Source organism: Pelophylax lessonae (assembly GCF_965119305.1).
Source record: "Pelophylax lessonae genome assembly, chromosome: 1".
NCBI lineage: Eukaryota > Metazoa > Chordata > Amphibia > Anura > Ranidae > Pelophylax > Pelophylax lessonae.
The window spans coordinates 274,188,528-274,214,571 of record NC_138768.1 but is presented as its reverse complement, the minus strand read 5'-3'; the positions used below and the strand labels follow the sequence as shown (position 1 = coordinate 274,214,571).

At 48.6% G+C, this 26,044-nt stretch overlaps 1 protein-coding gene across 6 annotated transcripts in view; it reads left to right on the top strand.

Moving 5' to 3' along the window:
• The window catches only part of DEPDC5 (DEP domain containing 5, GATOR1 subcomplex subunit), a 228,801-nt gene that overhangs the window by 189,356 nt on the left and 13,401 nt on the right, over positions 1 to 26,044 (top strand). For all 6 annotated transcript variants that reach the window (XM_082263291.1, XM_082263293.1, XM_082263290.1 and 3 more), the window contains 4 exons: positions 4,734 to 4,903; positions 5,044 to 5,215; positions 24,283 to 24,343; positions 24,434 to 24,516. In XM_082263291.1, coding sequence (XP_082119417.1) covers positions 4,734 to 4,903; positions 5,044 to 5,215; positions 24,283 to 24,343; positions 24,434 to 24,516 — 486 coding nt within the window. The remainder of the gene's footprint in view (positions 1 to 4,733; positions 4,904 to 5,043; positions 5,216 to 24,282; positions 24,344 to 24,433; positions 24,517 to 26,044) is intronic.

Sequence of the window (26,044 nt, the reverse complement as noted above, 5' to 3'; positions counted from 1 at the left end):
CCCGAGGGGGCTGATCTGGCCACGGTAGTGGCGTCCTTAGTTTCTCAGATGCATGTGCTGATGGCTGAACGATCCGCAAAAAGGGCCAGGTTATCCATTTCCTCTGATTCAGAGGGCGATGTGGCTGCTGTGGCTGGCGTGCCCTTCTCAGGGTCTCGCTCATCTCTGGACCTTATGGGGTCTGAGGGGGAGGCGGAGGTGGAAGGGGTTGATGTTTCTCCCCCTGGCTCGCCTGAAGAGCTTGCACTCATGGATGAGCTGATTGCCTCCATTAAGGATACGTTGCACCTGGAGGAGGAGCCCACTCCTCCTGCTAGGGTGTCCTCCTTTGGGACGCAAAGAACCCGCAAATCAGCGCAGGTTTTTCCCTGCCCTGCAGAATTTCATCATACTGTTAATGAGCAGTGGCGCAATTTAAAGAAGCCCTTTACAGTGCCAAATAAGTTTAAACTGCTTTATCCGTTTGCGCCCTCCACCGACGAGCGTTGGTGTGTGGCGCCTCAGGTGGATCACGCGGTGGCCGTTTTAAACAAAGCTACTGCGGTTCCTTCTGAGGATACCCCGGTTTTCCGGGACCCTACGGACAGGAGGTTGGAGTCTCTTGCCCGTCATGCCTATATGGTTGCTGGTTCTATGCTAAAACCTATTTTTGCTTCGGTTATGGCGGCCCAGGCTGTTGCCGATTGGACGAAGGTGCTCAGGCGCACCCTGGTGGCTGATTCGGCTCCGCCTACCATGTTGGCTATGGTGGATCAAATCCATCAAGGAGTCATATACTTGTGTGATGCGGACTTGAATTTAGCTCCTTTGGCTGCACGCCTGTCCAGCGTGGCGGTGCTGAACCGTCGTCTGATATGGCTGAAAAGTTGGTCGGTCGACCAATCTTCTCGCAAGACGTTGGCGGACTTTCCCTACGTGGGATCTCGCCTTTTTGGCGAGGCTTTGGATACTCTGATCAAAGGAGTTACGGGGGGCAAGAGTACTCTCTTACCCCAGAATCCCAAGCACAAATCTTTCCGTGGCAAACGGAACTCCTCGTTTAGGCCCTCTCAGGGGTCCTTTCGTGCCTTTCGGTCGCAATCCAAGGGCAAGCCCTTCAAAGGCCAAGGCTCCCAGAAGAAGCCGTGGGCGGGTAAGCAAAAATCCGGCCAGTCCGGTTCGACAACCCACGGCAATTCCGCCTGAAGGGGCGCCCTCACCCGTTTCTGGGGTGGGGGGACGTCTGCGCGGTTTCCTCCAACCTTGGCTGTTCCGCATTCAGGACAGATGGGTTCAGGAAATCGTTCGATCTGGTTACAAGATCGAATTTCTCTCTCGGCCGGCGAGCAGATTTTTTCCCTCAAATCTTCAGCTGTCTCCGGAGCGCTTGCAGGATCTGCACCTGGCGGTGCGGGACCTGCGGGCCCAAGGAGTGGTGGTTCCGGTGCCTCATCGGGACAGATTTCGGGGGTTTTACTCCAATCTGTTCACTGTGCCCAGATAGGAGGGCAAGATGCGTCCGATTCTGGACTTGAAAGCTCTGAACCGCTTTGTGCGGGTTCGCAAGTTCCGCATGGAATCCCTGCGCTCAGTGGTGGCTGCCCTGAGTCCGGGGGAATTCATGGCCTCCATCGATTTGAAGGATGCGTACCTGCACATCCCCATTTTCAAGGGTCACCAAAGGTACCTTCGATTCGCCATTGCGGAGGATCACTACCAATTCGTGGCCTTACCTTTCGGTCTCGCTTCGGCTCCACGGGTTTTTACCAAGGTGCTGGCGCCGGGTCTGGCACTGTTACGAGCACAGGGCATTGCTGTCTTGGGGTATCTGGACGATCTCCTGATAAGGTCAAATGCCAGCCAGAGTCTGGTGACCGACCTGTCCACCACGGTGCAGACACTGCAAGAGTTCGGTTGGACCATAAACGTTCCGAAGTCGACTCTGTGTCCTTCGGTTCGACTTCCCTATCTGGGGATGGTTCTGAATTCTGTTCAAGCGAGGGTCTTCCTGCCGGCAGACAAGCTCCGGACACTTCGGGACGAGGTCGGGTCCCTCAGGACCAACCAATACTCGTCTCTCCGGACATGCATGAGATGTCTGGGTTTGATGGTCTCGACTTTCGAGGCGATCCCTTTTGCCCAGTTTCACACGTGGGGTCTCCAGGCGGAGATTCTTGCCGAGTGGGACGGGCGACTGCAGTCCCTGGATCTGCGGATATCATTGAGCCAACGCACCAGAAGGGATCTTCTGTGGTGGCTCCAGTCCCCGGCGGTGTCGGGGGGCAAATCTTTTCGTCCATTGTTGTGGACGGTGATCACCACGGATTGCCAGCCTGTCGGGCTGGGGTGGTGTTCTGGGCGTTCTGTCCGCCCAGGGAACTTGGTCGGAGGAGGAGTCCTCCCTTCCGATCAACATTCTGGAATTGCGAGCGATAAAGCTTTGCCTTCTGCAATGGTCGGAACGGCTTCAGGGCCGTCCGGTTCGGGTTCAGACGGACAATGCCACCGAGGTGGCCTACATCAACCATCAAGGGGGCACCAGGTGTGCCCGAGCGGCTCGGGAAGTGGCATTCTGTCTTGGGCCGAGACGCACGTCCCGGCAATAACGGCAGTTCACATTCCGGGGGTGGAGAACTGGCAGGCGGATTATCTGAGTCGCCAGACCCTGGACCAGGGGGAATGGTCCCTTCACCCGGATGTCTTCCAGATGTTGTGCGCGAAGTGGGGTTCCCCAGATGTGGACCTGTTCGCGTCTCGTCTAAACAACAAGGTGGAAAGGTTCATGGCAAGGACGCGCGATCCTCGGGCGGACGCCTCGGACGCGTTAGTGGCGCCCTGGCATCGGTATCGTCTGATGTATGCCTTTCCACCGATTCAGCTGCTGTACAGGCTCCTTCGCAGGTTAGCCTCGGAAACGCATACGGTGATTCTGGTGGCACCGGACTGGCCTCGCCGGTCTTGGTACGCAGACCTCGTCAATCTGGCAGTCGACGCTCCGTGGCGCCTGCCGCTTCGGAAAGACCTTCTGTCTCAAGGGCCGATATTCCATCTTGCTTTACAGTCGCTGGCTTTAACGGCCTGGCTGTTGAAGGCCAGGTCCTGAAGGATAGGGGTCTCTCCCCTGAGGTCATTCCCACTTTGATCAAGGCTAGAAAAGCCTCTTCGGGGAAGATTTACTACCGTACTTGGAAAGCATACTTTGCCTGGTGTGAGTCCAGGGGGTATTCCCCTCGCTCGTACTCGGTGTCGAGAGTGTTGGCTTTCCTCCAAGCTGGAGTGGACCAGCGTTTGGCGCTGGCCACGATTAAGGGCCAGATTTCTGCGCTGGCCGTTCTTTTTCAGCGCCCTGTGGCGTCAAATTCATTGGTCCACACCTTTGTTCAGGGGGTGTGACATTTGGTCCCTCCTAGGAGGGAGCCTTTGCCTCCATGGGACTTGAACCTAGTTCTGTCCGTGTTGCAACATGCTCCCTTTGAAAAGATCAGGGAGATCTCGTTGCCTCTGTTGTCCAAAAAGGTGGCTTTTTTGGTGGCGATCACTTCGGCTCGCAGGGTGTCGGAGCTGGCGGCTTTGTCCTGCAGCTCTCCCTACTTGGTGGTTCACAAGGATAACGTGGTCTTGCGACCTAACCTGTCCTTTCTGCCAAAAGTGATCTCGGATTTTCACCTTAATGAGGAAATTGTCTTGCCTTCGCTCTGCGCGAAGCCGAATCATCCTAAGGAGGTTGCCTTACATTCCTTGGATGTTGTCCGGGCGATCAGGGTTTACCTGTCGTCCACTAAGCCTTTTCGCAAGTCGGATTCCCTCTTTGTCCTTCCTGAGGGACCTCGGAAGGGCATGGCGGCGTCGGCTGCGACTATCGCCAAATGGATTAGACAAACCATTGTGCAGGCCTATGCCTTGAAGGAGAGGGTTCCTCCCTTCCCTGTAAAAGCGCACTCTACCAGGTCGTTGAGTACGTCTTGGGCTTTCCGGCATCAGGCTTCTGTGGCCCAGGTGTGTAAGGCGGCGACTTGGTCGTCCGTTCACACCTTCTCAAAGTTTTATAAGGTGGATGTTCAGGCATCGGCCGATGCCTCCTTTGGCCGTAAAGTTCTCAGTGCGGCAGTGCCTTAGGGACCCTTGTTTTTGGGTCCTTGGCTGTTGGGGTGTTTTACCCCTGGGTTACTTGTTTTTCCTGGGTTGTTGCTCCTGTTGAGCAAGTTTTCCTGTTGCCCAGTTGGTTCTCTTACTGTGTGTAAGGTTCCTTTCTCTGATGTGGGTACTGCTTTGCCTTTTTTGCGGCTGCGTCTCCCACCCCTCAGGTCTACACTGCTTTGGGACATCCCATTGGTGAAGACTTGTGAGTGGGCGGCGACTGTCAGAGGACGTAAGAGAAAACTGAATTTTTGTAAAATCTTACCGTAAAATTCCTTTCTCTGAGTCCTCCGACAGTCGCCGCCCCCCGCCCCTCTTTTGGGGTTTTTGTGCACTCTTACTTGCTATGCTACCAAACTGAGTTGGGAATGCTGGTGCAGGGAGGTATTGACTAAGGGGACAGCCCCTAGGGGGGTGTCTATGCTAAAAGCTTTTGTTATTAACAAATCTTGTGCCTAGCTACTCCTGCGGAGCAAAGGTCAATACCCATTGGTGAAGACTTGTGAGTGGGCGGCGACTGTCGGAGGACTCAGAGAAAGGAATTTTACGGTAAGATTTTACAAAAATTCCGTTTTTCTTTTTTTTTTTTTTATCTTATGTGATCTTGCTTTTCATAGCTGCCACTGTCCCAGAGCAGAGAACAGTAACTTTAGATGTGGATGTTAATAACCGCACAGATAGACTGGAATGGTGCAGCTGCTATTACCATGGAAACTTCTCTCTAACAGCTGCATTTGAGATCAAGCTGCACTGGATGGCTGTGACTGCTGCTGTTCTTTTTGAAATGGTGAGGGCTTTGTTTATAGCTTTTGGTTGTCCTTGTACTTTATCAGTTTGTTTTATTTATTTTATTTTTTTCGGTTCTCTTGGAACTTTGGCTCATTGTAGCATTTGTTGCCAGATGATTCCTGCTTTCTCTTTCTTTAGGTTCAAGGTTGGCATAGGAAAGCAAACTCCTGCGGTTTTCTACTTGTGCCTGTTTTGGAGGGTCCGTTTGCATTGCCAAGCTATTTATATGGAGACCCCCTACGTGCTCAGCTCTTCATTCCCCTTAATATTAACTGCCTAGTAAAAGCTGAGAGTGACCATATATTCGAAGGTATGTAACAAGTCAAACTACTTTATTTAAAGCTAAGCTCTAACTTTCACTAGAACTGAATGGAATAATAAATCCCAGCATAGATCATATCTCTGTGCCATATTGATCTATTGTCAGCAGATCCCCTGATATTCTGGGTTTAGTTGTGGCTTTGTATCATGTGACACTCTGTATATCCTGCTGATAGACTCTGTCCCTTCCACAGCCACTTCCTGCAGTGACCAGTCTTTAACACACCCCTCTGTATTCTTTCGGAGTCTGCAAATGATGTAACTTCCTTCACATCTCTGATGGTGGGATTTGCATTCAGTCCCATCCAGTCACACCTACAGGAAGAGTCCAAACCCCCCAAGTCCCAGCATTATTCAAAAAGGAAACCCCTTTATACACACACATACACACCCTGCTGGGAAAATTAGCTGTGCTGATTCTGGGAGGGATTGAATAGACAGCCCTGCTATATACTAGCACCACATGTGACTTCCAGTGCGGCTATCATTCCCGTCAGGGCCGGACTGGGAATAAAAACCAGGCGTGGAAATAATTTCCTACCAACCCCAGTAGCGTAGCGGGGGTTGTCAGCACCCAAGGCACGGCAAGTAATTTGCACCCCTAACCAGTGGACATTTAGCGCTCTCTGGGTCCCTACCACTCATACAGAATTAAAACCCCTTATGGTACATTTTAAGTTTTACCACTCCTTCTCTTTTTCTCCTTTCTTTCCCTTTTATCTCTCTCTATCCTAATTTCTTGGGGTTTTTTTTCCATCTCTCTCTCTATCCGGCTTTCTTGTTCTTTCTCCTATTCTTTCTCTCCCTTTTTTCTTCATTCCTCCCCCACTTTTCCTCTCTCTTCCATGTAGTCTCTCTTTTTATTCCTTCTCTTACTCCTTGTTGGGATGGGGGGGAGGCTGGGAGAGAGGCGCAGGCTCCAGGGACAGCCCAGCTGGGGGGCCACAGGCTCTAGGAACAGCCCAGCTGGCCCCCCCTCCCCACTATCTAATACACTGCTGATCCCCCCTCCCCGCTATTTAATACACTGCTGACCTCCCCCCCCCGCTACCTAATACACTGCTGACCCCCCCTCCCCGCGATCTAATACACTGCTGACCCCCCCTCCCCGCTATCTAATACACTGAAGATCCCCCTTTCCATTATGTGATACACTGCTGACCCCCCCTCCCCGCTAATACACTGCTGACCCCCCCCCCCTCCCCGCTATCTAATACGCTGCTGATCCCCCTTTTCGGTTATGTAATACACTGCTGTACCCCCTCTCCGCTATCTAATACGCTGCTGATCCCCCTTTTCCGTTATGTAATATACTGCTGTACCCCCCTCTCCGCTATCTAATACGCTGCTGGCCCCCCCTCCCCACTATTTAATACACTGCTGACCCCTCCCCGCTATCTAATACACTGCTGACCCCTCTCCCAACTAATACACTGCTGACCCCCCCCTACCGCTATCTAATACACTGCTGACCCCCCCTCCCCGCTTATACACTGCTGACCCCCCTCCCTGCTATCTAATACACTGCTGACCCCCCCTCCCCGCTATCTAATACACTGCAGACCCCCCCTCCCCGCTATCTAATACACTGCTTAATACACTGCTGACTGCCTTCCCTGCTATCTAATACACTGCTGGCCCCCCCCTCCCCGCTATCTAATACACTGTTGACCCCCCTCCCCGCTATCTAATACACTGCTGGCCTCTCTCCCCACTAGCTAATACACTGCTGACGCCCCCTCCCCGCTATCTAATACACTGCAGATCCCCCTTTCCATTATGTGATACACTGCTGACCCCCCCTCCCCGCTAATACACTGCTGACCCCCCCCCTCCCCGCTATCTAATACGCTGCTGATCCCCCTTTTCGGTTATGTAATACACTGCTGTACCCCCCTCTCCGCTATCTAATACGCTGCTGGACACTACCCCCTCCCCACTATTTAATACACTGCTGACCCCTCCCCGCTATCTAATACACTGCTGACCCCTCTCCCCGCTAATACACTGCTGACCCCCCCCTACCGCTATCTAATACACTGCTGACCCCCCCTCCCCGCTTATACACTGCTGACCCCCCTCCCTGCTATCTAATACACTGCTGACCCCCCCCTCCCCGCTATCTAATACACTGCAGACCCCCCCCTCCCCGCTATCTAATACACTGCTGACTGCCTTCCCTGCTATCTAATACACTGCTGGCCCCCCCCCTCCCCGCTATCTAATACACTGTTGACCCCCCTCCCCGCTATCTAATACACTGCTGGCCTCTCTCCCCACTAGCTAATACACTGCTGACGTCCCCTTCCCGCTATCTAATACACTGCTGATCCCCCTCCCCGCTAATACACTGCTGACCCCCCTTCCCCGCTATCTAATACACTGCGGATCCCCCCCTTACCCGCTATCTAATATACTGCTGACCCCCCTCCCCGCTATCTAATACACTGCTGACCCCCCTCCCCGCTATCTAATACACTGCTGGCCCCCTCCCCGCTATCTAATACACTGCTGCCCCCCCTCCCCGCTATCTAATACGCTGCTGGCCCCCCTCCCCGCTATCTAATACACTGCTGGCCCCCCTCCCCGCTATCTAATACACTGCAGACCCCCCTCCCCACTATCTAATACACTGCTGACCCTCCTTCCACCCCCCTTCAATACACAGCTGACCCCCCTCCCACCCCTTTTCAATACACCGCTGACCCCCCTCCCACCCCCCTAATACACTGCTGACCCCCCTCCCACCCCCCTTCAATACACTGCTGATCCTCCTCCCACCCCCCCTTATACAATGCTTTCCCCCCTGGCCCCTCCTCCTAATACAATGCTGACCCCCCCTCCCCCTCATATAATGCTGATCCCCCTGGCCCCCCTCCCCCTAATACAATGCGGTTTCCCCCTCCCACTTAATTAGGGGGGGATCAGCATTGTATGAGGGGGCGGGGGGGGGGGGAACAGCATTGTATTAGGGGGAGGGGGCCAGGAGGGGGATCAGCATTGAATTAGGGGGAGGGGGCCGGGGGGAACAGCGTTGTATTAGGGGGAGGGGTGATCAGCAGTGTATTAGGGCCCTAATACAATGCTGACCCCCCTTCCCCTAATAAAATGCTGCCCCCCCCCCCCCCCGACACTCCCTCCTCCTAATACAATGCTGATCCCCCCCCCCTCCCCTTAATACAATCCTGTTCCCTCCCCTCCCCTTAATATAATCCTGTTCCCTCCCCTTAATAAAATGCTGATCCCTCTCCCTAATACAATGCTGTTTCCCCCCTTCCTTCTAAATTTGGGGGCGGATCAGCATTGTATTAGGGGGGCAGGGGAACAGCATTGTATTAGGGAGAGGGGGAGGGGGGATCAGCATTGTATTAGGGGCCCTAATACAATGTTGATCCCCCCTCCCCCTAATACAATGCTTTCGGCCACCCCCCCCCCCCCCCTAATACAGTGCTGCTACTCTCCCCCTAATACAATGCTGATCCCCCTCCTGGCCCCCTCCCCCCAATACAATGCTGATCCCCCTCCTGGTCCCCTTACCCCTAATACAATGCTGATCCCCCTCCCACCCCCCCCCCCCCCCAATATAGTGCTGACCCCCCCCCCAAATTTGGGGGATCAGCATTGTATTAGAGGGAGGGGGGAACAGCATTGTATTAGGGGGAGGGGGATCAGCATTAGGGGCCCTAATACAATGCTGATTCTTCCCCCCCCCCCCCAAGCCCCTTTACTCTTACCTGGCTGTCTACTCCGGCTCCACTCTGCTCACTGCTGCGATGCTTGTTTCTGTGTGCGAGGGAAGGGAGGGATTGGATGCCGCCGTCAGGCTGTGAAGTTAGGTGATCCGCAGACGCCGCCGGCCGGATAGGACGTAATGGCGCTCACAGCGGCCAGCGTAAGAAAGAAACCCTGGCAGCGGTCACATGTCAAAGTGGCCCACCAGGAAATTTCCCGGTAGGCCAGTCCGGCCCTGATTCCCGTGCAGCTTTGATGGATCTGTGTTTTTTTTTTTTTAAACTCACCTCTTTTTAAAAGTTCCTTTCTCTATCGTTCATTGACGGATACATTCTCTAAACTTCATATCAGTATGGTTATACTGCCCCCTACAGGAGTAGGACACTAGGCAGAAAAAAGTTCTGGCTACACCAATGGGCAGTCTTAATCTGCCTAGTCAGGAGTAAGTTCCTTCCTGGGATCTCTGGTCCTGGAAAAAAAAGTTTTTTTTCTAGATAGTTTTTTCTAGTTAGCCTTTTCTCCAGGTTTTTTTCCTGTGAGATCTACAAGCAACTAAGCCAAATCTGGGCGACGGGCTGCATATATAGAATCCAGTGGTCACCCCAGCCGGCCAGCGAGCGCGCACAAACCCCAGCTCCGAGCTAGTTCGGCCACGACATAGTTCCACGGGACGGGGACTGGCCCAGCGAGTTAAACGTCTTGCCAGGTCGCATACGACCGGGTCTAGGCTCGGGTCGCAGCGTTCCTTTTGGCCGACAGCCCCCTCACTTCGGCGGAGAGCGGTTCTGCCAGGAGATGGCGCCCGCCTGTTCCTGGTATGGTGAGTATATGTTCCCCCCTATTCCCCTGGCAGATTTTGGGGTGGACGCGGGCCCCTCCCTAGGACGGTCCGACCCCCACAACCCCGGGTTCCCCTCTGTCCTGTAACGCACCCCCCCCCACCTTCCTGTCCCTCTCCTCTCATTACTGGGGCTATGGGACGTTTGTAACTACTCCCGGGGGCTGGGACCGAGCTTCAGGCTGACGGTGGGGGCGGGAGGGGGGTGCATCGCAAGCGACGGACGAACGATCGTGCGGGGGAAGGGTTTACCTGTCACTCCCAGGGCCCCCTTTCCTGTCGATCCCGTCCAGGAGGCTGGGGGTCCCCTCAAGGGCCCTCAGTAACTCTGCAGGCCACGTGGGGCCACCGTTTTCTTGTAGCCCATGTGCTCTGCAAGATTCGCCGGCCATTTTACGGTGGATTTCTGTTGAGAATCACTGGCAACCACGTTCTGGGAGTTCCTAGGGGTGTTTTTTTCTGGTGGTGGAGCCCCTCCCTGTACCCTAGTGCATACACTCAGATCTTTCTCTGAGGATCGAGATCTCTGCATACACGTGCTGTGCAGACGTTCTTGGCCTTCCTGGTGCATCTTTGATGAAGGGTGGTGAGTCTGGGGGGGTCTCTCTGCTTGGGGGTCTTCAGTGCGCTCTGCCTGACCTCTTGGGGGCACTGTAGCGCGGTGGGACATTTTTGAAAATAAAAATAAAAAATGTTTTTTTTCAACTTTTTGCTGACAGGCTCCCCTGGTGCAGCATGGACCCTGCAGAACAAGTTTCCCCACCTGACCCCCTCAAGGAGGCCGCAGGGCCCTCCGGATCCCAGCTGTCCATAGATGTACTTTTCGGTGTTCCTGGAATCCTTTGTGTCCCTGGTGGAGGTGGCCTTTAAAGGGCAAGGTGCCAAAAAAACGCCCTTTGCCTATACATGCCTCATCTCATGTGTCAGATTCTGAATCTGATTCAGCCACCACAGACGTGGTCTCCCTGCTGGGTCTACTACCTCGTGCCCTGTCTCCTCTGATAGTGAGGATGACATCTCTACTTCCGCCACTGCGCAAGAAAAGGCGCTTGGTTGACGCACTGGTTGTATCTGTGCGTGAGACCCTAAAATTGGAGGACGCAGCTGCAACTGCGGATGAGGCACAGGTAACATTTGGCACTCACAGGCCATCCAGAGCTGCAAAGGTTTTTCCCTTTCCCGCGTATTTTGACAACATGTTCAAAAAAAGAATGGGACCGCCCAAAGCGTTCCCCTGGGGTGCCTAAGCAGATTCCTAGATGCTACCCTTTTGAGGAGTCCCTTGTAAAGAAGTGGACTGTGCCACCTGCAGTGGACCGTCCAGTCTCAAGACTGAATAAAGCTACCATGATCCAGTGCAGGATTCCCCATCCTTTAAGGAGCCGGCGGATAGAAAGGTGGAGTCTGTGGCCCGCAATATTTACTCCCTGGCGTGGTCTGCACTAAGACCGGTGTTTACGGTTGCCTTTGTCTCGTACAAGAATCCAAATTGAAAAGAAAAAAGGTGCGCTGGTATGTGAATAGCTGCAACTGAGTTGTATTAAGTAAGTGTAAAAATGAAAAGTGCGCTTATTCTTAGTGTATGAAAAGTCACCTAAAGGTGATATATATTGAAATGTGTATGATGAAATGGTGTATAAATATTCTCTAATTAATGGCTCACAAAAGCAAAACAGAATATCTAGTGATAGAAAACTAAAGTACATAAATAATCATATATCAGTTCGTGAAAAACAGAAGAAATCCTCTTGCTGGGATATAGGTGAGTAAATCAACCAAAACTAATGCTGTGAAAAAGTCCAAAACTTGCAAGAGAAATGGGTGAAGATAAATAAGTAATCCCTCCACCAAGTGAAATTCCTCCTTACCCGACGGAAGAAGGTAAGTGCTATAATGATGATACAACTGTCCACAATGTTAAAATCTTAAACTGGGTCACCTCCAAACGTGAGTAAACCTCCAGTGCAACACAGGCAAACCTGCCCTCTTACCAGAAATCAGCAGCAAACAGATTCAGCAATCACTGTAGCAAAGCAGAAAACGATATTCCTTCCTCCCTCATAACAGGCAGGTGGCTTTTCAGTTTCCCCAATTTGAATAGATAGATGTTAACGACTGTTTTACAGATGGTCTTAGCAGAGACAATTTCTTGTAGGACTCGCGTCCGGCTGCAGCGCGGACCGCGAGTGACGCAATGACGGCACGCCTCCCCTGCTGACGCGTTTCCTCCAATAGGACTTCAACTGAGAATTCTCAGTGGAGGGATTACTTATTTATCTTCACCCATTTCTCTTGCAAGTTTTGGACTTTTTCACAGCATTGGTTTTGGTTGATTTACTCACCTATATCCCAGCAAGAGGATTTCTTCTGTTTTTCACGAACTGATATATGATTATTTATGTACTTTAGTTTTCTATCACTAGATATTCTGTTTTGCTTTTGTGAGCCATTAATTAGAGAATATTTGTACAGCATTTCATCATACACATTTCAATATATATCACCTTTAGGTGACTTTTCATACACTAAGAATAAGCGCACTTTTCATTTTTACAAGAATCCAAATTGGTCTTGCCTCTGCTCCTCAGGGCTTCAGAAAGGTGTTGGCTCCGGTCCTGGCAGTGTTATGACAGCAGGGGATATCGGTCCTGGGTTACCTGTCGCTGGTGGTCCTGTGGGGTCAGTATCAGCTGATGTATGCCTTTTCTCCTCTCAAGTTGCTCCCAAGATTTCTTCGCAGGACCGAGGTGGAAGGGATTCCGGTCATTCTTGTGGCCCCCGGACTGGCGTTGCCGGGCTTGGTATGCTGACCTGGTCAGGCTAGTGGCAGACGCTCCTTGGAGACTTCCTCTCAGGGAGGATCTACTGTCTCAAGGGCCAATCTTCCATCCTGCTTTACAGTCGCTGGCTTTGATGGCTTGGCTGTTTGAAAGCCAGGTGCTGAAGGACAGGGGAGTATCTGCTTCAGTGATTCCTACTCTGCTTAAAGTGAGGAAAGCGACTTCTAGGAAGATCTATCATCGTGCATGGAAGTCGTATATTGGGTGGTGTGAGTCTCTTGGGTTTCCCCCTAGCTTTTACTCAGTGGCTCGGATCTTGGCTTTCCTTCAACAATCAAAAGTTAGCCTTGAGTACTATCAAGGGTCAGGTTTTGGCCTTGACAATTTTCTTCCAAAGGCCATTGGCCGCCCACTCCCTAGTGCGTCGTTTTATCCAGGGGGTGCAACACTTGGCACCTCACCTCCGGTGCGACCTCCGTTGCCACCTTGGGACCTTAATTTGGTGCTGTCGGTTCTCCAGAAACCTCCTTCTAAAGTATTCGGGAGATTCCTCTGCTTGCCTTATCCCAGAAGGTGCTCTTCTTGGTGGCCATTACTTATGCGTGCAGGGTGTCGGAAGTGGCTGCGTTGTCTTGTCGTTCTCCCTATCTGGTGGTTCACAGGGATAAAGCGGTACTTCATCCGGATCCGTCCTTCCTTCCGAAGGTGGTTTCCAGTTTTCACTTAAATGAGGACATCGTGTTACCCTCTTTGTGTCCTAAGCCTAAACATCCTAAGGAAATTGCATTACACACTTTGGATGTGGTTCCGGCACTCAGGGTGTACTTGGCGAATACTGAGTCTGTTCGAAAATCAGATTTGCTCTTTGTACTCACGGATGGCCCAAGGAAAGAGCTGCCTGCGTCCGCTATGACTATTTCCAGGTGGATTAGACAGACAGTTGTGCAGGCTTATTCGATTAAGGGTCAGGTTCCATCTTTCCCTGTTAAGGCACATTCTACTCAGGCGCTTAGTGCTTCCTGGGCTTTTCGCCATCAGGCATCTGTGCTTCAGGCTTGCAAGGCGGCTACCTGGTCGTCTGTTCACACTTTCACTAAGTTTTACAAGGTGGATGTGCTGGCATCTGCAGATGCCTCTTTTGGCCACAAAGTTTTGCAGGCTGCCGTTTAAGGGTGTTTTAGTCTCCCTTGAGGGTGTTTAATGTTTTTCAGGTGGGTCTCATCTTTTTCTTCTGATGAGTCCTATGTTGCATGGTTTAGCCTTGTGGAATTATATTTCTGCTGTTCCCACCCCTCATTTTTATGGCATTGCTTTGGGATGTCCCTACTGATGTGAAGATCAGAGACTGCTTCCGTCAATGAACTATAGAGAAAATTGGATTTTTGTCTTACTGTAAAATACAAATTGTTTTGGAGGGGGCGAAGTGATAATTGTTTTAATTTCACTAATTGTCATCGTCAAGAAGGCCCAAATATGAGGGTTGGTCATTAACTCAGGGAATTTTTGAGATTTAGGTTGAAAGCGTTTGTCTGTGATCACAGAAAGTGTTGACTCACTGATGATGTTTCCAACACTGCAAAGTCACTCTTCTGCTCAAGAAGTAACATTAGATCGCGGAGGGCTCGAAAGTCCTCCATGGTAAAATGTTTGATCCTTTCGGATAGTTCTCTGTCCTGTTTTGCTCTGACTCGATCTTGGTCATATATGTACTTGAAGGTAAGGTTCCTAGTAAATAAATAGTGATCCTTTATGGTCTCATATTTTATCCAACTGAGCTGTGGGACAAAAACTCAGTCCAAGTTTAAGTAACTCTAACTCTTCCAAAGTGAAAGAATAAGGAGTTAAATTAATCACACTAGAATCTAAGTGGGAGATATTGGCGTCGGGACCTGTGGAAAGTTTGTGGTTTGTGATCCCACTTGTGCCAGGTGGGAATCAAGGGTGCTCTGTTTGGTAAACATGTGCAATTGAGTGACAAAGGATAGAGGGGATGATTGGGATGAGTGAGGTAAAGTGAGTAAGGGTATCAACGTATGTGACACTGCTAGCAATAGATGTGGAGGCTGAGGGGGCCAGAAACAGATGGTGTACCTAGTGATGTGTTGGATGGGTTATGTAACCACTGTAGTGCTTGAGCAGCAACAGTACCTAGGTATGGGTCATGCGGGATCAACAAAGGTTCCGCCGAGCCATTACCTGGTCTGCTGGACTCACCGTGATGTCGTGGGCTGTAGACTATGTCTAGTGTTGTCCTCCAGAGGTTTCTTAGGATGAGATGTGTAGTGTCCTTCTTTGTGATTCCTTTTGCGCAGGCCCAAATCTGGGGCGTGTAGAAACAGGTTTGATTGATGCTGACTGTGTAGAAGAAATAGATAAAGAAGAATCAGATTCCGTATCATCGTACTTACGTGCCCATGGCTTGGTAAAGTCCAAAGTCTTATGTATATGTCCCTTTCTCCCATTTTGGAATGGATTCTGCCAGCAATAGGCATAGCCCTCAGTGAAGGCCAACCTATTCTTGGGCAACTTGTTTTTTTTTTTTAAAATTATTTCCTTATTGAGTTTGGCAAGGTAATCCTTCACCTCCTGCCATTGTTTTCTCAAAGTGGACATGATTTTTAATACTCTCATGTTTAGTCTGTAGTGCTATGAGTTCTTGATCCAGAGTTTGCATATCTACTCTATACTGGGAAACCAATAGGTTGCTAAGTTCCATACTACGTTTGGTCAAAATTAGTTCCCAACGTATTTTGAACTAGGGGGTGACATTTTTAAAGGATGGAAAAATATGAATTCTGAGGCCCAAAGGGCATTTTCTTGTATATACTTTTGAAAGAATTCTATGTGCAAGTATAGGTTAGATTTTTTTCTTCAGTAAACATTTGATGTTTACTGTATACTGGTTTAGTCCCAAATCATCTCTAGTTGACCAATTAAAAACTAGTGTGTGTATTTCATTCATATACCCTGACCAGGCAGTACCTACAAAGTCCGTGTTCAACCACACCTGTATAGTTACTCATACAAAGAACTATGACGCAAAGGGTTCAAATGGATCATTAACAAAAAGTGATTAATTCAAATATCAAAAAAAAGGGGGAGGGAAATTTAACCAAAACAAAAAATAATACTATACAAATCGTTACAGCCACATAAAAGTGCAAGGGTGCTCCCACCTTATTGGTAGTAACTCATCCGATGAAGACGACAAAACATGTGGGATGGCTACATGAACTTATAACATACCAATACTGTACCATCTATAAAAGATATATAGAGAGACAGTGGGTAACAGTATAAACTGTATATATTGCAATCAGAAAGGGTAAGGCACAAAACTGTGCTAGCCCTTAAATTGATCAAAAATATTTAAATGCAAGTGCTCACCTTGCAATGTATAATCATAAAAATGGGGGTAGCCAGGGTAACGTATTAAATGGATTATGTGACTGAAACCAGTCAGGATACAGCACATAGGTTCATGTAGCCATAGTTAATGTCAGCATTTGGTTGATCAGCTATTCTATTACAGTTCTTTTGGTCCTTATATGGTTTTATTGTTGTGTTATTTGTTTTGTTTTGAATAAACTTTTTTGGATTTTATACACATGTGTCTAGAAAGTCAATGTTCTTCCAATATATATATTTAGTCTAGTCAAATAGGATGTGGCACCTATTATTATCCATCTTGGCACCCACGGTACCACCCCGTGTTGGTGCAATTTCCATAAAATGTACATTACACAGAGCAGGTAAGTAGAACATGTTTGTTATTGTTAAAAAGAAAACCATGCCTTTTAGAATCACTTTAATTTTTTGAGTAAAGTTCCCTCTTCACTGCAGAGAGGAATGGAGTGTAGGCGGGCGGTGATAACACAATTCCATTCTTCTCCTTTCACCACCCACATGAAGGCTCAGAAACACCTATAGTAACCCTTAAACCCACCCACATTAACTCCCACAGCTGCTATAAGTGAGTCCCATAGCCTGCCCTGAAACTACAAAAGGCTCAAGGGATCATGGGACATGTAGTATCAGGACTGGCAAAGAAAGGAAACAGGAAGTCTGAGAACTTTGAAATTCAGTAACGTCACGGGCACAGAACCTGCTGTATACTGCTAAAGGAGGTACCTTACACTTAAACTGACAGTGGGATTGTAATTAATTTACATGCACAATGCATTTGTTGTTTTGGGGAAGAAAAGCTGGAGTTCCTATTTAGTTTTTTTCCAAAACAAAGTTGTGTAGTGTTGAAGATTTTTCAAAGACAAGCATATCACAAGTGCAAACCCCATGTTCAGTACAAAAGATGGACAAACTCAAACTTAAAGCGAATCCTCACTGAATTTGAACACCACAAACCAAAAATGCCATTTAATTCAGTTTTAATATTCAAAGAAAACTTCCCCATTCATCCATGTCTCCATGCTTTATTTTGGTGAGAAATTTCTCTAAAAAAACACCCCCTAACATTTCTGGCCATGGCCATCTTGTGTAAGAGCAAATGATTCATGTAGCATTTACTCCCTGCCCTTAGCTCAATTATACATGCAGGAGGATGTCCTTATCTGAGAAAACCCCTCCTCATCTCCTCCCCTCCTGAAGACTCCTGGGATGTATGACATCGTTTGCCTAGGCAGGAAGCCAGGAAGTACCTGAAGAAATAAGAAAAAAAAATGTTTAAAACAAGTAATTATGATATACTTACCTATACTAATGCTAGAAGCATGGGGATTCCAAATAATCACGTTTGTCACATTTTATTGGTTGAACTAGATGGACTGTCTTTTTTTTAAAGCAGACTAACTATGCCTGGCTCAAGACTATTCTAATCAATACACAAGGACAAGTATAAAGGAAGAATCTTGTTAACCCTTTGGCTCCAGCGCCTCCCGACCCTTTAAGGGGTTTTAGATGCTGGGAGGCAGGGCTTATGGTCATGTGACAGCCGTGGTTGCTTGCAATCAGGACTTTTCTGCCAGTAAGTGTGCCGGGAGCTCGCAGGGCACGCATTTTCGGCACAGCTATTTTTGCAATATTGCACGCAAATATGCGGCCACTTGGCACCAAGGCCCACCCCTCGAAAGGCCACATATTTGTGTGCTGTCAGCGCCAGGAGGTTAAGCTGTATGTGTTGCACTGCCTACAGAAAGGTATTCCAGGTGACCACTCCCACGGGGAGAAAAAAACTTTAGTGCTTATTCTGCACATTAGTGCAATGTATCTGCAAGTGCTTGTGCAGCCTATTTCCAGGACTAGCTGCTGCATTGCAGAATCATTTATTTTAATGAAAGCTGCAGATTTAAACATTTTGCAAACGACTTTTGTAATACCAATATGTTAAAGCTTAGTTGAGGTTTTAGTGATTAATTTGCAGTATATCTTCATTTTTTTTTTGTATTGGCTGATACAAAGGAAACAAAACAAGAATTTCTCTGTCGCTCCTTGACAGACGTAGTCCTCTTGATTAATATCAAATTGGGTTATACTGCCCTCTACAGGAGTAGGACACTAGGCAGAAAGAAAACATTCTGGCCACACCTTAGGGGCAGTCCCAGAGGGTATATCCTCTTCCTGTCTGCTACAGGAAATCAGTTTTTTTCTGTCTAGTCAGGAGAAAGGACCTAAGTTCCTTGCTGGGATCTTTGGTCCTGGCAAGATTTTTTAGAAAAAAATTTTCTTTTTTTAGGTAGCTGTTTTCTCCAGTTTTCCTGTTAGATCTTCAAGCAAATCACGCCGGATCTGGGCGACGGGCTGGATGTTGAGATCCAGTGGTCACCCCAGCCGGCCTACGAGCGCGTGCAGACCATAGCTCCGCGCTGGGTCGGCCGCGACACATTCAAGCAAGTATGCTGGAGCTGGGCGACGGGCTGGATGTTGAGATCCAGTGGTCACCCCAGCCGGCCTACGAGCGCGTGCAGACCATAGTTCCGCACTGGGTCAGCCGCGACATAGTCCCACTGGACGGGGACTGGCCTTGCGAGTGGAACATCTCGCCAGGACACCTAAAGACAGTCGAAGATTGATTCAGGGCGTCCGCATTGGTCGACAGCCCCCCACCTCGGTGGAGAGGGGTTCTGTTAAAAGGGGGTGCCCGTCAGTTCCGGTATGGTGAGTAAATGTTCCCCCTTGTCGGGTTTTTGGGATGGATACGGGCCCCTCAGTGGATGGTTGGACCTTTTATTTTTAAAGAGTTCCCCCTCTATCCTATGACATGTTCACAGATCTTCCTGTGAGAGTGAGTGGTGTATAGGAGTTACACTCAAGCAAGCTTGGTTTGGGAGCTGACGCTCCATGAGGCTTGGTTTAGGAGCTGACGCTCCATGAGGCTTGGTTTAGGAGCTGACGCTCCATGAGGCTTGGTTTAGAAGCTGACGCTCCATGAGGCTTGGTTTGGGAGCTGACTATTTTTAAAGAAAATACCGACATATAGGTAAAAGCAAGCACCTACCCTATGCAATGATGCAGGCGCCATCCTCTCGTAGGCCACACTTGCAGGCCGCCGCCAGCCTTCTGTAAACCATCCGCAATCCGCAGGTAAGAGCACACAGGATCGGCAGCCGCCGCCATTTTTCTGTAGACCGCATGGATCCTGCAGGACTACAGACTGCATTGCCTACACAGGCCGCCCGCAGGTCACGCAGGCCGCCATTTTGCCGTAGCCTGGTGTCCCCTGCATGGGGGCGGCCATGTTTGGTGTGCCCAAGCTACCTCGAGGAGTAGCTGAGAACGCCGGAAGGCGTGTAAAAGGGGGCGGAGCCACTTCCTTTACCCGGGAAAGCTATCACAGGACTTCCTAGTCTGAATAGGACAACGCTGGGAGCAGTTTTAAGCTTCTCTGCATCAGGTGGTGAGCCCTTGGGGTCTCTCTCTCTCTCTGTAGGGGTCCAGAACAGGTACGCTGAGGCGCTGTTGCGCTGGGGGATTACATATAAAAAAAAAAAAAGAGAAAAAATATGTATATTTTTATTTTTAAATTTTTTACTGGCAAAGTGTCCTGGATTAGCATGGACCCTGCCACACATCTATCTCCACCTGATCCCCTCGAGTGGCTGCAGGACCCTCCAGTTCCCCACTTACTATTGATGCATTATCAGCGGTTGTGGAGTCTTTTATATCCCGGGTGGAAGTGGCCTGTCAGGGATGGGGTGCAAGGAAGCGACCCCCGCCTACCCCTAAATTCATCTGAAACTTCAGATTCAGAGTCTGAACCTGTCACTGCAAGTGCAGGTCCCTCATCTGGGGCTGGTGTCTCAGGTACTGTCTCCTCAGACAGTGAGGAGGGCGTTTCGGCATCCGCCATAGCCCAAGAAGAAGCGTTGATGAACGCACTAATTGTGAGACTGAGATCCCTTTTGGTACTAATAAACGGACCAAAATGGCGAAAGTGTTTTCTTTTGCCCAAATGTATTGGTAATAGCATTAAAGAAGAATGGGGTCATCCAAAACGAACCCCTGTTTTTTTCCAAACGCATTATTAGGCGTTATCCGTTTGAGGAATTCCTCCTCAAGAAATGGAAAGTGCCACCTGTGGTGGATTTACCAATTTCCAGATTAAATAAAGCTACGGTTATCCCATTGGAGGACGCTCCGTCCTTTAGGGATCCGGTGGATCGTAAGGTGGAAGCTGTGTCTCACGCCATCTGTTCCTTGATTGGGTCAGCTTTTTAGACCAGTGATTGCAATTGGTTTGGTTTTACAAACATTGACAGAATGGACCAAGTTGTTACGCCGGGACTTAGAGGGGAGAAGCATCCCCCCGGCAGTATCAGACCTGCTGGAGCAGATGATACAAGAGCTACAGTTTGTCTGTGACGCTACTCTGGACGCCACTCCATTGTTGGGGCGGACATCAATTTCAGCAGTCGTCCTCAGGCGTGTACTGTGGCTAGGGTGTTGGTCGGCGGACCAAGGTTCCAAAAAAAAAAAAAAACTTTGGCTAATCTTCCTTTTCAGGGGGATCACCTATTTGGGGCCACCTTAGATGAGATTATCAAGAATCTCACTGGAGGCAAGAGTAATTTTTTTGCCACAGAGCACTAAGGGTAAGGGACCTCGTCAGAGACGGGGGCTTTCCTTTTCCGCTCATAAGAAATTTTTTCGCTCCGCTGGGACGGGCGATAAAGCTAAGCCCTCCAAAACTCCTTCAGGAGGTTTCAGGGGGCGCTGGTCGGGCAAACAAGAGTTCGGCTCTTCCAAACCTGAAGATAAGACTATTAAAGCCTGAAAGTGTGCCCCCACCCATACTTGGGGTGGGGGGATGTCTTCGCCGGTTTCCGGATCCATGGCTTTCCAGAATCCCGGACAATTGGGTTCGCAAAGTCAGAAGGTCAGGTTACAAGATCGAGTTTTAATCATTCCCACCGGTGTGATTCTTCCCCTCCAAGATCCGACTATCCCCGGATCGCCTAGTAGCTTTGCGGGGGGCGGTCACGGATTTAATGCAACAAGGAGTGGTGGTCCACGTTCCTTGGACAGATCGTTTTCAAGGGTTTTATTCGAACCTTTTCACAATACCAGAAAGGAGGGCAAGGTGCGTCCAATTCTGGATTTAAGAGCACTCAATCTTTTTGTCAAGGTACAAAAATTCAAGATGGAGTCCATTCGCACAGTAGCGGCCTCCCTGCATCAGGGGGATTTTCTGGCGTCCATAGACATCTAGGATGCCTATCTTCACATTCCTATTTACGCAGGACATCAGCGTTTCCTGCGTTTTTCCATAAAGAGAACCATTATCAGTTTGTGGCGTTACCCTTTGGTCTCGCCTCGGCTCCTCGGGTCTTCACAAAGGTGTTGGCCCCAGTGTTGGCGCTGTTGCGGCAACAAGACATATCGATTCTAGGTTACCTAGACGATCTTCTGCTCCGTGCAGAGTCTCCGCAGACTCTGTTGCGAACTTAGAGATCACCATAACCTCTTTGCAAGAGTTCGGGTGGCTGGTGAACTTACAGAAGTTTTCTCTGGTTCCCACCAGGAGGCTGGAATATCTGGGTCTAATTTTTCGACACATCCAGGGCAAAAGTGTTTCTCCCTGCGGAGAAACTCCAGAAGATTCAATCAACGATTCAGTTGTACTATCTGACAACTGGCCTTCCCTTCGGACTTGCATGAGAGTCCTGGGTTTGATGGTGGCTTTTTTCGAAGCAGTATCATTTGCCCAGTCCCATACCCGAATCCTTCAAAAAGAAATTCTTCTCAAATGGAATCGGAATCCAGATTCCATGGACAATCGGATCCGACTGAGCGAGCGGACCAGGAAGTCTCTGGTCTGGTGGCTTCGGTCTCCGATGCTCAGCAGGGGAAGTCATGTCTTCCAATAGATTGGACGATTTTCACCACGGATGCCAGTCTATCCGGGTGGGGAGGAATTCTCAGCAAAGTATCCGCTCAGGGGCTTTGGTCCCTGGAAGAGTCCAGGTTACCGATAAATGTATTGGAACTGAGAGCGATCAGACTTTGTCTGATTCACTGGACCGAGCAGCTCCAGGGCAGCCCGGTTCGGATCCAGTCGGACAACGCCACGGCTGTGGCTTACGTCAATCACCAAGGGGACACTAAGAGTGTCCTGGCGGCCATAGAGTGACCAGCATTCTTCATTGGGCGGAATGATTTGTTCCAGCTCTCTCCGCGGTATTCATTCCGGGGGTGGAAAATTGGCAGGCAGATTATCTCAGCCGTCAGATTCTGGATCAAGGGGAATGATCTCTTTATCCAGAGGTATTCCACCAACCGTGCCTCCATTGGGGCCCCCCGAATGGGATCTGTTGGCATCTCGGCTCAACAGGAAAGTGCGGAGGTTTGTGGCTCGCTCCCGCGATCCTCTAGCAGACGCCGCAGACACGCTGATCGCCCCGTGGGGCAGTATCAGCTACTGTAGGCCTTCCCTCCTCTCAAGTTGCTGCCGAAGCTTCTTCGCAGGATAGAGGTGGAGGGAATCCCAGTTACCCTGGTAGTCCTGGACTGGCCTAGTCGGGCCTGGTACGCCGACCTGGTCAGGCAGGTCGCAGACGTTCCTTGGCGACTTCCTCTCAGGGAGGATCTGCTGTCGCAGGGACCGATCTTCAATCCTGCTTTACGATCGCTGGCTTTAACGGCTTGGCTATTGAGACCCAGGTGCTGAAGGACAAGGGATTGTCAGCTTCAGTTATTCCTACTCTAATTAAAGCGAGGAAAGCGACTTCCAGAAAGATCTATCATCGCACATGGAAGTCTTATATCGCGTGGTGTGAATCTCTTAGGTTTCCTCCACGTTCTTATTCGGTGAACCGAATCTTGGCTTTTCTGCAACAGGGGGTTGAGCAGAAGCTGGCCTTGAGTGCTATCAAGGGTCAAGTTTCAGCATTAGCAATCTTCTTTCAGAAGCTTTTGGCTACTCATTCCTTGGTGCGGAATTTCATCCAGGGGGTGCGACACCTGGCTCTGCCAGTGCGCGCGCCTTTACCACCCTGGGATCTTAATTTGGTGTTGTCGGTTCTTCAGAAACCTCCTTTTGAAAATATCAGGGAGATTCCCTTGCTTACTTTATCCCAGAAGGTGGCCTTCTTGGTGGCTATCACTTCTGCACGCAGGGTGTCAGAACTGGCTGCATTATCCTGTTGTTCCCCATATCTGGTGGTTCATAGGGATAAGGTTGTTCTTCGTCCGAATCCATCCTTCCTTCCTAAGGTGCTTTCAAAGTTTCATTTGAATGAGGACATGGTATTGCCTTCCCTGTGTCCTAAGCCCAGTCATCCTCGAGAATTCGCGTTGCATTCCTTGGATGTAGTTCGGGCGATCAGGGTATACTTGAATACTACGGATTCATTTCGTAATACGGAGTCACTGTTTGTGATCACGGATGGCCCTAAGAAGGGGTTGCCTGTTTCTGCCGCGACCATCTCTAGATGGATCAGACAGACGGTGGTATAGGCTTATTCTATTTAAGGGTCGGGATCCCCCGTTCCCTGTTAAGGCGCACTCTACTTGGGCGCTTAGTGCTTCCTGGGCCTTCCGCCATCAGGCGTCAGTGGTTCAGGTTTTTAAGGCGACTACTTGGTCGTCGGTTCATACCTTTACAAAATTTTATAAGGTTGATGTGATGGCATCGTCAGATGCCTCTTTTGGCCGCAAGGTTCCTGCAGGCCGCTGTTTGAGGAGACTGTTGGTCTTCCTCGAGGGTTTGTTGGGTAGGTCTCATCTGTTTGCTCGATGAGTCCCTTGATACTTCTGGTTGGCTCCGGTTGGGCCTTCTGGATTTTGATTTCTGTTCCCACCCCTCATTTGTGGCACTGCTTTGGGACGTCCCAATTTGATATCAAGAGGACTACGTCTGTCAATGAGCGACAGAGAAAAAGGGATTTTTGTAAGATCTTACCGTAAAATCCTTTTCTCTTAAGCTCATTGACAGACGTAGTACCCGCCCATCTATTATTGAGTTGGGTTGGGTTAAATTCTCTGACACTGCTTTGTGACATAACTGATTTCCTGTAGCAGACAGGAAGAGGATATACCCTCTGGGACTGCCCCTAAGGTGTGGCCAGAACGTTGTCTTTCTGCCTAGTGTCCTACTCCTGTAGAGGGCAGTATAACCCAATTTGATATTAATCAAGAGGACTACGTCTGTCAATGAGCTTAAGAGAAAAGGATTTTACGGTAAGATCTTACAAAAATCCCTTTTTCTTTTATAACAGTTGTTACAGACAGTAACTGATTGGGTTATCGTTTCAGGTTTTGAGCCAGAGACCTATTGGGACAGAATGCACTTGTTGCAGGAAGTGATTGCATATCGGTAATATACCTAATGAAAAACCTATTTTTATATTTGCTATTTGTAACTTATTTTTCCTGAACTTCCTTTTTTCATTCTCCTTTCACATAGGTTTGGTTTCATTCAGGACAAATATTCTGCATCTGCTTTCAACTTCCCATCAGAAAATAAACCTCAATACATACATGTGACGGGTAAATTTATGTTTAATCTTTGTTTATTTAATTTTTGTTGTTAGAACAAATACACATGAACAAAAAAAAGGGGGATGACAGAAGGATCATAAGGTTCAGGCTTAGATCCATAATTACTACAATACGTAGTATCAGTAACAGTAGGCTATACATGCTAAGTATAACCAACCTTGTAAGCAGGGTGGGAGGTAGAAGGCTATACATGCTAAGTATAACCAACCTAGTAAGCAGGGTAGGAGGTAGACAATCGTCCAACATTTGCATAGAGTGAAATCTCAGTAATATGCCAGTACCAATAACATAGGAAACATCAAAAGATCTTCGCCCGAATACGGCTTTCAACAAGGAAAGCAAGGAAACCTTACTCAAGTGTATACATAATAACAACATGCTTATAATAAGCCAGACAAGTGTGTGGATGTCTAAACAAAAATTGTAGTAACTAGTAAACATGGGTAGAAGAACAGAGGGAAGGGGAATAAAAAGGGGGGGAAGAGGGGGAAAAAAAGAAGGTGGGTATGACCCAAGCACTATGAGGAGAAATAAAACTGGGTATCCAAGAAAAGATAGCAAGTAGTATGGCAGGGAGATTAGAGGCAGGAGGCACATTTTAGGGGAATGTCGGAAGAGGCTCAAAACCAACCAGGTCAGTGTAATCATCAGTTTTATCTATTTCCCAGGAGATCAAAGTTGGCAAATACAATCTATCTCACAGGTCCATTCCACAAATAAGGGGGTTGTGGTTTTCGCCATGTGCTGGCGATTACAGTATAAGCAAAAGTCAGAAAGTGTAAAAGACTTTATTTTGTTTATAGGATCCAGGCATTGTTGATAGCAAAGTAATGAGAGGAGAGTTAACAATTTTGTCCCCAACTAAATCATAGTAGGGGTGAAGTATTTTGTCCAAAAAAGGAGTTATGAGAGGGGTGACGGGTAAATAACTGATACAGTACTGCAAAGACTAAAATATATTCCTCGTCTTTTAATTGGTTCTATTTGCAAACTTTTCCTTGCTTTTCTTTTGCCTAATAACTAATACCCGGATTCGAAGATACAAAAGGGAGGTATGGTATGACACTTATGGCACCACATCCAAAAGGAAATTTGAAAAGCAAAAATTATGGAAATACCAGACTTTCAGGTACAAAAGTTAATCTTAAGAAAATGACGATTACACAACCTTTTATAAAAATATCCAAAATTGTATTCAGAACATCATGAAAAGTGTATAGCATAAAAACATGTATTGTAAATACATATTTCTGGGATCACTCCAATAATGATCAATCAGAGGAGTGCTTATCTTGTACTGCCCAACTACAATAAATGACAATATAAGTTTACATAAATCAACAAATAAACAGGGCAGAGATTCAGGGTGTGGTCAAGGGTATATTGACACATTTTATTTTATAAAAGGTTGTGTATTTGCCATTTTCTTGAGATTAAAGTGGTTCTAAAGCCTAAACATTTTTTCCCTTAATGCATTCCATGCAATAAAGTATAAATAAAGGCAAAACCTTTTTTA